General features: G+C 40.9%; 1 protein-coding gene across 1 annotated transcript; it reads right to left on the bottom strand.

The window, feature by feature from the left end:
* Positions 1-153: 153 nt before the first annotated feature.
* On the bottom strand, positions 154-6890 carry serpine3 (serpin peptidase inhibitor, clade E (nexin, plasminogen activator inhibitor type 1), member 3). The gene is made up of 9 exons (XM_046054019.1): positions 6805-6890; positions 5409-5737; positions 3649-3876; positions 2054-2296; positions 1366-1564; positions 1153-1253; positions 836-922; positions 660-743; positions 154-329 (listed from the first exon to the last, which is right to left on the bottom strand). Exons 2-9 carry the CDS (start codon positions 5671-5673, stop codon positions 277-279), a joined length of 1260 nt encoding a protein of 419 aa, XP_045909975.1. The 5' UTR covers positions 5674-5737; positions 6805-6890; the 3' UTR covers positions 154-276.
* Between the last annotated feature and the right edge of the window lie 4596 nt (positions 6891-11486).

Below are 11486 nucleotides of genomic sequence, written 5' to 3' on the forward strand. Positions count from 1 at the left end.
TCTACGTGTTTTTGTCCATGTTTGTTTGTTTGTAATTTTAGTCATCTCATCAGAAAGAAAAGAGGGTTATTATTTTAATAATGGAAGAAAGGACCCAAACACCCTGAGTGTAAAAACATGTATTAAAATTTTATTTACAGACATGTACAAAAATATTGTCCCTCTTCCTGAAGTGTCCGTGGACCCTCCTGTTGGTCCACAAATAAATACCAGTAGTGAAATCGGGATTGGGGTTGGAGTGGGTGTGTATGTGAGAGGTGTTTGGGTAATTGAATCTTAGGTAGCTTGGTCTGCTGGGTTCATCACTCGGCCCATGAACAAGATGGATCCTGAAATGGAGTACAAAACAAAAATGTTATAATTGAAAGGTTTAAAGGCTCACACCAGTGTTTTTGTGTAAATTCGAATCCCTAAAATGCACTATATGAACAAAATTTGTGATTGTGAACATCTTTTTAATTCTTCTGAAGGCATGCCAGTGGTTTGATATGAAAATCTATAGAAAAAGAGATTCTACAACATGCTTTGCAAAATGTCTCATTTCTATAAACTTTATGTGATTGATGTTAGAGTTAAAACATGCAACACGGTATGTTCATTTAAGCAGCACCACCTGCAGGCTGGAATAGCTTGTTGTATCTACATTGTAAAATAAATACCTGTGTTAATATGTCGTAGAAGAAATAAGAACGGCCGGTCCGCCTTGAAAACAGGAGCACGTGATCGTTTGAGTAGCACCATAGCTGCAAGGTAAAGAATTATTTTTTTTTTTTAGCAACGATCATCCCATGACATTTTATTCTGTTACTCCTTTTAATTACTTTTCACTCCTCACCTGTAGCGGCAGCTGCCTTTGTCCCATCTTCTGTGACTTCTATTCTCACTTCATGGAAGGCATCAGACACATAAAGACTCTCCTCCACTGCAGGCAGAAACAAACTGTCAGCTGCCAGCAGAGCTAGTAATCACTGTGTGACCTGCAGCTAATGGTATGTTATGCTGTTTGTGATCCAGGCTATGTGTAAAGCAAAAATGCACTATGAGGTGCTGGAGCTTTGTGTTGGTGTATTCTGTGAAAACATGAATATGTCAGATTTAAAGACCAAAGAAAAATCAATACCAATTAAGTTTCTAATGAATTGATGTACTGACCTGATATTCCAGTGAAATCAGCTGCTGTCGGGTTAAAGGCATCAGTGATTCCCATGGCGGGAAGCACTGACCTCAGGTTAAACTTGTTGTACATTCTGAACCTGTGAACACCAGAAAGAAAATTGTTTGTACATCATCTCCATCCATGCTGAATTTTGTTTCTTCAAAAGTCTGAGTCTAAAAATCATCTGTAACAGGGTGCTTGATCTTAACCTGGGTAGGAAAATGTCCATCTTGGTTCTGCGCATGCCGGTGTCCCAGGAGGCCAGCTGGCGAGCGGTGAGCTGGGACTCGAGGGAGGACAGCGGCGTCTTCCTCTCACTGGGCAGGACCACCTGCAGGCTCAGGGAGCGGCCTAGGTAAGGCAGCTCCAAAACGGTGTAACGCTGATCCGATGCTGTCCTGAACTGACCTGCCAAGGAGGGCCACAGGTTCAGGTTTGAAACTTGTTGAATTTTTTCAGTGATTTATTTAGTCTTTATTTTTTTATTAGTTGACCAATCATTTAGCCTTTAAAATGTCAAAACCAGTAAATACTTTGGTTTTATTATAAGATAACCCTCATGCAAAACTAATGGCATTCCCATCAAAGTTAGCATCCTGTTACCCTAACGTTAACTAAGATGGTGAACATTGATGCCTGCTAAACACCAATATATCATGTCATTGTGAGCAAAACTCGTTTCTACAAGATGATAGATCTCTGTTTCTTCCTGAATAAAGAACATTTCATTTTTAAAAACTGAGGTGAATTTCAACATGCTTGAAGCTAACACTAGCAATAGTCCAACATTTCTTCAACATTTCTTTCAGGCATTCACTCGGGCTAATGTGAAATTATTATCAAAAGCGAAAATGGAATTTGTTCCTTCTCTTTTGATGGATGGATGATGTCACTTACCAAAGCTGACATCTGTAGCCTGATACATCATGGGCACCTTGATGGCAGTCCCATCAGAGAGAATAAACGGCAGGTTCTGGGTGTTGGTGAACAGGAACTGTTTCTGCCAAACGCCCCTGAAGGCCACTGTGTTGACCAGGGCCATCTGCAGCCGGTGGCCCCACCACAGAGCCTCTGCCAGGGCTTCGCCCGAACCTGAGAGCTCCCCGCTGCTGCTTCCGGCCTGAAGGGGCCATGTGTCATCTGGGAGGTAATGAGGGAAGGGCAAAGTTTAATATAAAGGGCATGTGGTCTGCAACTCACCTCTTAGAAGTCAGCAGTCTCCAGACTATTGGCTTATGTAATGAACAGTAGGAAAGCATTCGTAAATACACCCAATAGTGGTTTGTGGGAATGGAGGAGGTATTGACTGTAAAGTATCTTTAGAGACAACAATAATTTTTACCATGACTTTGAGTATACATTCAACACACACTTCTCAAACATCTTAGGCACTGATTCACAACATGGGGTCGGTCTCCCCTCACAGGGACAGGAGAAGAAAATATAAAACTTATAAAACTTACTATTCCTCTTCCTCTAATCTTACTTTTTTGGTGATTATTACCTCTAATAAAAAACACTATCTGAGATGTAACAAACACTCTTTGGTTGAACTTGAAGAAGAAGAAGACATACTTTATTAATCCCACAAGGGGAAACTCAGTGTTCTCACTCTGGTGTTATTATTGTTATTAGTATACACACACAGGTCTGAAATACACACACATGCACATGCAACAACACATGGTGCGATGTCAGAGTGACGGGGCGCCGCACAGTGGCAGCCCCGAGCAGTTGGTTCAGGGGCTTGCTCAAGGCCACCTTCGGCAGTGCCCAGGAGTTGAACTGGCACCTCTGCAGCTACCAGTCCAAGCTCCACAACTGTCCCAGCCTAATCCCTACGGACTAACTGCCCAACTTGTCACAATATGTAGATTTCAAGTGCATTGTGCTTCATGTAAGAGGCCACAAGCTAAAATAGTAAGACACCACTGCATCAAATTTATTTGCATTCAGTGATTTTTTTGGTCTTGAGGGGGCAGAGGAACTCCACAACAAGCTAAAACTCAGCTCTGACACATTATCTCTCTAGGAAGTTGCTATGGCTGACACGTTAGAGGTTAGAATAATCATTCTACTGAAGTCTCTTTTTAGCTCTGGCTTAGTCTCAATTTGCTTCTGAGAAAAAAGAATTGGCTCTTTAACTGCTAAATGTCACCAGCTCGTTGTTAACTTTGTCAGTCTGTTGTATGGTGTGAAGGAAATAGTGAACGTGGATTTGTCAGAGCTTGCTCTCAGAAAAACAACCAGCCTGCTGCTACTGGAAAGGAGGGTGACGGAAGCACTCAGACTGAACCATACAATAAATCTGCCTTGAAACCAAAACAAGGAGCTAAATGTGGCTTAAAAGTTCCATAGAGCTGCAGGACTGATTCTCTCTGGGCTCACTACAAGCAAACCCTCTCATATGACACACACTAATTTCATTCATTTTCAATATAAACATATTCATTAGCGGAGCACTAACTGTTTCATAAAGCTGTCTTGCTTACCGTGGTTGTGTCCCGTTTGCTCCAGCTGGCTGCGAGTGTGGTTGGGTTGGCTGAAGTTGGCTCGGACTACGCTGGCGTTGGCCCAGGCTGCTGCATGTTGTCTAAACTCAGTGAGGAGCCGGACGCCGCTTTGTATGAATAATGTGCAGGTCTGCTGCAGCCACATCCCCTGGCTGGAGTTGCTCTTATCACTGTGTGAATGCAGCAGGAAGCCTTGTACCTCGGCATCTGCAGGACAGGAAGACATGCTGGTGCATTACGAGCTGTGGGACGTTTATGAAAAGGGAAGGCTTCAGTTTGAACTTTCTTAGCTGTATGTGAAGAATTGTATGCACAAGAAGACTGCTACAACAGAAGAAGCATTACTTAAATGGATACAACTCAACAGCCTCAAGCTTGTTTCAGCAGCAACTTAACTGAATTCCGACCATATCCCTACAGGGCTGAGCACAAACAAATGCTTAATTTGAGCGTTGCTTAACAGCATTCCCTCAGACAGACCACAGGGATATTCTCATCTGATGAACTCCAAGCATTTGTCGATATAATGATCCAAATTGAAGTCAAACAGGGATTCTGAAACATTTTGTTAGTGCACAGCAGTTATTAGGAGTAGGTAGAAGCAGTCAGTCTAAGGTTGGCCCCTTGTCATGCTTGACTTTTTGGCATTTCTGTTATTGTGGTGTTTTGTAAGATTGTGAGTAGGGGGTAGATAGGTTGTCTTTTTTGTTTTCTAGCTTCCTTCTACATATTACATTTATTCATTTAGCTGACGCTTTTATCCAAAGCGACTTACAATTGCTATATACAACAGAGGTCGCACGCCTCTGGAGCAAGTAGGGGTTAAGTGTTTTGCTCAGGGACACATTGGTGTCTCATACTGGATTCGAATCCCGGGTCTCTCACACCAAAGGCATGAGCCTTATGCGCTACTCCATCACCACCCCTATATACCCTTATATATTTGCAGCATGTAAGTTATCTTATGATAAAACTAAAAGTGTAAAAGTATTTCATAAAAGCAGTCACTCGACAGTGTGATTTCTACCGAAAGATGGCATCCGTCCAATGCACCCGTGCTGAACTTGACAACAGATTCACCCCCTAACTTGCAAATACATGACATTAGAGCTAAAACGAAAAGTCCATTAATCAATCAATCAATCGCTAGTTTCAGCTAAACAAATGTGAGGATTTTCTGCTTTTCACTGTTTTATACTGAATATCTTTGCATTTTGGAATGTTAGTCAAAAAAATAATAATTATTCAAGATGTCAGCTTGAGCTCAGAGAAATTGTTCTTGGCATTTTCACTATTTTTCTACATTCTATAAATTAATTAATGTCAGACTTTCTTTTGGAGGTGAAATCATTTTCAGATCACAACCAAGGCATCCTTCTGAATTAGAGCCCAAATTTATCAGTTTCCATCCCTGACTGATAGATGAGATCACATCATAAAGAAACAGCAGCTCCGACTCTTATTTTGTTTGTAATTAAACACACTGACCTCTCGACCCCAAGGCCGAGCAGTAGCAGTGGTTAATGAGATTAGAGTTGGTGTGGAGGCAGGTATTATGGCTCCAGACACCACTGTGCTCTGCAGGGCCAATAGCAGCAGCAGCACGGCTCCACACCACCTGGTACCAACAGCACTAAGGGCCACCAACAACCTCTCCAACCTCACTCTCTCAGCATGAGGAGCAGCTAATGCTACCCGAATACAAGCTCTCCATATCAAACGCTTGGGATGAATCCTACCGTTCACATTGTATCCGAGTGTTCCCTCCAGCTGAGCAAGCGTGTTGCCCCTGGCACCCAGCTGCAGCAGCCCCAGAGACAAGGAGACGCTCACTGGTGACATGATCAGGTTGGAGTTGTTCTCAGCGTCGGTGAGCGAGTGGTAGAGGCTGACGGCGAATCTGGTGTGCAGCTCTCCCATGCTGTCCTGAAGGCTGCCGTTACAGTGGCTTCTCTCCACCAACCAGAAGCTAATGATGAGTGAAGCCAGTGGCAGGCGACACATGACCTCAGTGCTGCAGGAGGGGAAGAGTCCACAGAGTGCAATGGGTGGCCCAAAAAACTAAATCCTGTAAGACCAAAAGAAAGAAAATAAATAACCCACTGAGGTCAGTGAGGTCAACCAACAGGCAATTATCGACTTTCAGTGGGATCTGCACCCCTATATTAATATTGCAGTGTTGAAGTTCTTGATTTGAAAAAAAATGGAACTGCATACATTTTCTGTATCATAATATATAGAAATTCAGAAACTATTCTTGTTCATTGAATTGTTGATTTCAACCATATCATCCACAATGTTTAGAAATAAATTGCATGTGACCTAGGTAATAGTTAAATAAGTCTATCTAGCAAAACCAGTGCAGTTCAATAAGTAGACTAACAAATATTGTAGCCCACTACAAGGTCCCTGTGGAGAGAATATTGCCAATTAAGCCAATCTTGTAATTCGGTCATGTTTTACCACTTACTGTGATAAACAAATATCCAAGACATTTGCAGAAATATTAACCTATCATAGGTACTGGTACAAGTAACTAAGTACATTTACTCAAGTACTATAATTAAGTAGGCTACACGTTTTGAAGGTACTTGCACTTTACTTGAGTTATTAAATTCCATGCAATACTGTACATCTACTTCAATTTTTCAACAGCTATACTAACAATGCAGCACATAAAACATTTGCTCCACCTTGTAACATGATATAATGATAATAATATAATGTACAAATATCATAGGAAATGAGTACTAACTGGGGATATTTTTCTGCATTATTAACACTTTTACCTTTGATAGTTCAAGTGTATATTAACTTATTAATTTAGCCTATAAGTTTAAGATTTTGAATGCAGAGCTTTTACTTCTAATGGGATACGTTTACATTGTTGTACTGCTACTTTTATTTAAGTGAAGGATCTGAATACTTCTTACTGCTGCAAAAACGACAGAAAATATGCATAAATATAAACCTACTAAACTTCATATTTTAAGTTGGCCCATCCCACTAAAATAATGAACGCTACAGACTCCCATTACATTAGGTATGGTGACTTGATCATTTTATCATGTCTCCTTGGATGAAATGTTGTATCAGCTCAGTTGAAAGGATGACAGGTGCAGCTGCAGGTCCTACCTGCAGACAGGTGAGGTAGTGTCCGTTTAACTCCAGCTGTTCTCTCAGACTGGCACCAACCATTCAGCCTTTGCAGGGGAGCTGTGTCCTGTCCGTCCCCGACTATCAGTCACTGTCACCAGGTTCTTATTAATGAATCAGTCCTCTGCTGTGCCCGGCTGTCTGCCTCTGGTTCTTTCCCTGAAGCAGCCTGTAGTCATAAGACCGTGTTTAAAGGGGAACGCTCCGCGCCGTGTTCGCGGTCTCCGTCGGCGATGTCCGTACCACTCGTCCGGGATTCCTGCCTCCCCGGGGCTATAAGGAGCCAGGCGGAGGGAGGCATGTCACTGACCAGCAAATCCCAAACCGGGCAGAGGGAAGAAAAAAAAAAAACAGGCGCGCACTGCACAGTTCACAGCCATGCACGTTGTCTGAAAACTCAATCAGGCAGATAGCCATACTTTTTGGGAACCGTGAATAGACTGTAAAAACACATTCCCGCCAGGAAAAATACAATTAGAAATTTAAAAATTATCATGATTATGTGATGAAGACTCAAAATTATGAATGATCCCTTTGCTTTTAAAAATGAGTCAATAACAGCCTATCTAATGAGGCCTTTAGGTAATTCAGATGCCCCCATATGATCAACGAAAGTGCCCCCTTGCCCCTGTGGTACATAAAACATGATAAAGTGACCTCTCACTTGATTCAGTGCCTTAGGATGTCCTTAAAAGGTGAGAGGAGAGGAGATGTTTTGAAATTGTAGACAATTAGGCTAAATAATTCTGTGGATTATCCATCATATTCTATATATTGTGGGAAATATGTTGAATTGTAATGCTTTATTTAAATAATGTAAGCACTACAAATTCAATTTCACCTACACGCCCCTTCCTTAAGCAAAAATTAAAAATCCAAAGGACAGAAAAAATATTTTTTACTTTCCAGACTACTATTAATTTACCACTGTTGTGGCATGTGCGTAAATGCTCAGAGCAGGCTACCTCTGTCACTTTGAAGATGCTCCTATCATCCTGCTGCTGTGTGATGGCTACGGGTCTTTTATAAACTCAGAAGAAAGAACCCTTCCAACAGCTGCATTATACAAAACTTCAGCTCCTGTTAACATTTCTGTACACTTTAGTGGCATGAGGAGACATTTTTCATGAGCCTCATTAATTAGTAATTATGGACATTTCTATTTGTAGCTCTGATCTGAAATTGTAAAGCAAAGAGAATGAGGCAAAACTTAACATTAAATGAAAGTTTATGTAGTTTTGAGGTCTGTGTGTGCAACTAAAGCCACTCAAAATGTGTCCTTTGCACTCTCTGCAATGTTTATGGACCAATACTGGCGCTGAAATGTGTTAGAAAAGCCTAATGTTCAGACCTGTTCAGACCAGTGTTGCACCAAATTCTGTGTGCCATCACAGTCTAAACCCAAACCATGATCTTTTCCTAAATATAACTAAGTAGTTTTGATGCCTAAACCTAACCAAACTGCAACCGCTTCACAACGTCAACCACGTGCAACTTGGGAAACAACTAGCCTGACTTTGTCCAAAACCAGTAAAAAAAACACCTACTGGCATAACTGTAGGCCTGAGTCGTTTCCTGCATCTTCTATATATCTGAGGTATTATCTGTAGTGAGGCCCTTTAAAGGCAAAACTTTTCTTGTCTGAAGTACTATTGTATTCCCTTACTAAATGTTTGTGTTCCCCTTCCAATATCACGTAGTACCAACTTAAAAAAATCTTTGTGTCTTTCTACAGCCCAGTTTTATGAAAAGACTATATTTTCAGATATATCCCTTTAAGATCTTGAAAAAAGTTGAAATTGTTTTTTATAGGTTTTACACACATACACACACACACAGACTAAGACATCCATTTTTATAAACAAGTCATTTAGGCTTTTGTTTTGATGATCAAAAGACATTTCTGCTCTGAGGGTCACAATACTGCCTCAGCATTTCTAATTGGAATCACTCTGGAATGTGGACTCACTCATCATGGACATGTTGTTGCTCCAGCATGTGATGAATAACAGCATCTGTGTCATCAGGGAACATTTTATTAACGCCATAAAAGGTATTTAGACATTGTTTTCTCCGCCTAATCCAGGTTATCGCCAATGAAATCAAACATTTAGAGAGAGAATTACAATAAAACAAGTCTACAGCCACGCTAGTGGCTTTGTAAGGCTGTAGGCATAGTAGTGCTTTCAGCTAAATGCTAACACTAGCTTGACAAAATGCTAACATGCTGAAGGTTTGCAAGGTTAGTCATGTTTACCATCTTAGTTTAACATTTCAGAACTTGCACAAGACAAAGAACAGCTGGATGTCCGAACCAAATTTCATGGCAAGCCAGCCAATAGTGGTGTAGACATTTCAAAGGACAGGAAAGATGATTAGGACACATTGACTCGGGACCATGAATGTCTGAACAAACTTTCATTGCAATCCACACAATAATTGTTGAGATATTTCAGTCTGTATCAAAGTGGTGGATTGACAGACAGATTGATGTTGCCATCGCCAATAGAGTGGCTAAAAACAGAACAGTTATCATCCAACAAAACCCAGAAAACAAGAAAAAAAGAGACAAAAATCTATTTGAAAAAATGACATAAAACTTACATTTCAGAAGCACAACCAGAGAAAATGATTCTGTAAAGTATGATCAGGTCATCACCCTATTCTCCCTACATATTCAGATGTTACTAACAGTTATACCAGAGGCAAACAAGAATGAAAAAAACACTTTTCCTGCTTATATTTTAGGCAAAACTGCTAAACATCTCCTTAATCTAATGTCTAGAATTAGGTCTTTGAATGTCACTACAGTTTAAAGCAACTACACAGATAAAGCTTTATTGAGTGTGCCACAAGATTCGTCATTATCCGCTCTTAACAGCTCTTTTAATGTAGTTATTTTGCAGTGAGAGTGAGCAGAGCAAATTAAGGAAATTAAGGAACGTCTAATTCACTTTTTACTTCAGGGAAAAATCCTGACTGGTTATACGAACAGAATGCTTAGGTATCTTACTGATCCTTACCATCCAGTTATTATGGTCATTGCCATTGGCTGCAAAACATTAACACATTTCAGAATGTATATGAAGACAAGAAAATTTAGAATTGTTCATAGTTGATGGTAGTATGCCCTGTATTTAACCTAAAAATCAATCTGCTATGGAGCGATCTCCCCTCAACTCTCCCTCTTAATTGGGGACATAACAGTCAGCAAAATAATCTGTGGGCATTTTTTCCCATGAAGGAGAGAACATGATTGGTAGCCATCAGGTATTTGGTTGCTTTGTCCAACTGGGAATTCCGGCCATTACTGGACTTGACTAATTAGTGGAGCCATTGCTTGGCTTCATTAGACGGAGTCGCCACATTCTTTAAAACCCAACGCCCTCAACTCTGGACGCAGGAATTTGGATTTTTAGGCACCGGGATGGAGGAGATGAGGTGTCACGGTAACTGACCAAAGACAATTGTTTGAAAAGATGCCACTGTAAACAACAACAGCTTTCATCTTGGCGGTTGTGAGGCCTTTGGAGGAACACTATGTCATATTTGTGAAGTAGAAATAATGATTTGCGCACTCCGTTTTTGATCCTTGGTACAACTGCAAAGCAAGCTGCCGCTGACCTGAGGGATGAGGATGGAGGGCAACTTACTCAACAGTGTCACTCTGCTGTGTGGATTAGTGCTCAGGAGGCCTCAGCCAGACAAGACCTGCATACTAAAGACAATCACTCTTTACTTATCTGTGCAGGTAATTATGTGCACTTGGCAGTGTTTCGTCACAACACAGTCACTCTCACTGCTCTTTGAGCTGCCAGTTTAGCCCACAGTTTGGTCAGCTGCCACTTGGTTGCAGCCAGGCCAAGCTGAAGTAGCGACCTTGCATGTCAACCAGTTTGTACTCGGCTACAGCCAATACTGCTTTAGCACATGTCAGAGCTGTTCTGCCATTTTGGGGTCCAAGTCAAGTCTCAAGTCTTTAAAAGTTAATGGAAAGTCAAGATGAAAGTCTTTCAGAATGCTGTTCATTAAAATAACACAGCATTTGAATATTTTTTGTGTTTATAAAGCTGGGACCATTCAACACCTTATTAGTGGCTATGACATACCTGCCTGCTGCTGTCTTATACATTTTTAGTCATGCTAGTGGCACGGCTCAAGAGATGGCAAAGTAATCTGTCAGTCGGTCAGTCCACCTTTGTGTTCTGTGCAGACTGAAATATCTTGACAGCTACTGGATGGATTGCCATGAAATCTGGTCCAGGCATTTGTGATTCCCAGAGGATGAATCCTGATGACTTTAGTTTAAAACCAATCCCTTTTAGCCATCTCACAGTCTCGTATGAAAACAAAGGGTGATCGTGCTTTTTCAGTGGTGGCCCAATAAATGGTAATAAATTACCCCTGATTATCAGATTATCTCCCACCATCGAGTCTCGTCTTAATACGCATTTTTATTCTTTGGTGTTTGAGTCTGTTTAGGGGCACTAGTACTTAACTGTCTTGTTTTTAACTGTCTTGTTTTTATTGCTGTATGTCATTAATTGTTTGGCTTAGTTCAGTTTGTCTGGTTTTAATTTTTATTTCTTCTATTGTATAACTTTGTTCAGCACTTTGGTGAACTCTGGTTGTTTTTAAATGTGCTTTATAAATAAAACTTG

Source organism: Micropterus dolomieu, linkage group LG07 (genome assembly GCF_021292245.1).
Source record: "Micropterus dolomieu isolate WLL.071019.BEF.003 ecotype Adirondacks linkage group LG07, ASM2129224v1, whole genome shotgun sequence".
Classification (NCBI taxonomy): Eukaryota; Metazoa; Chordata; class Actinopteri; order Centrarchiformes; family Centrarchidae; genus Micropterus; species Micropterus dolomieu.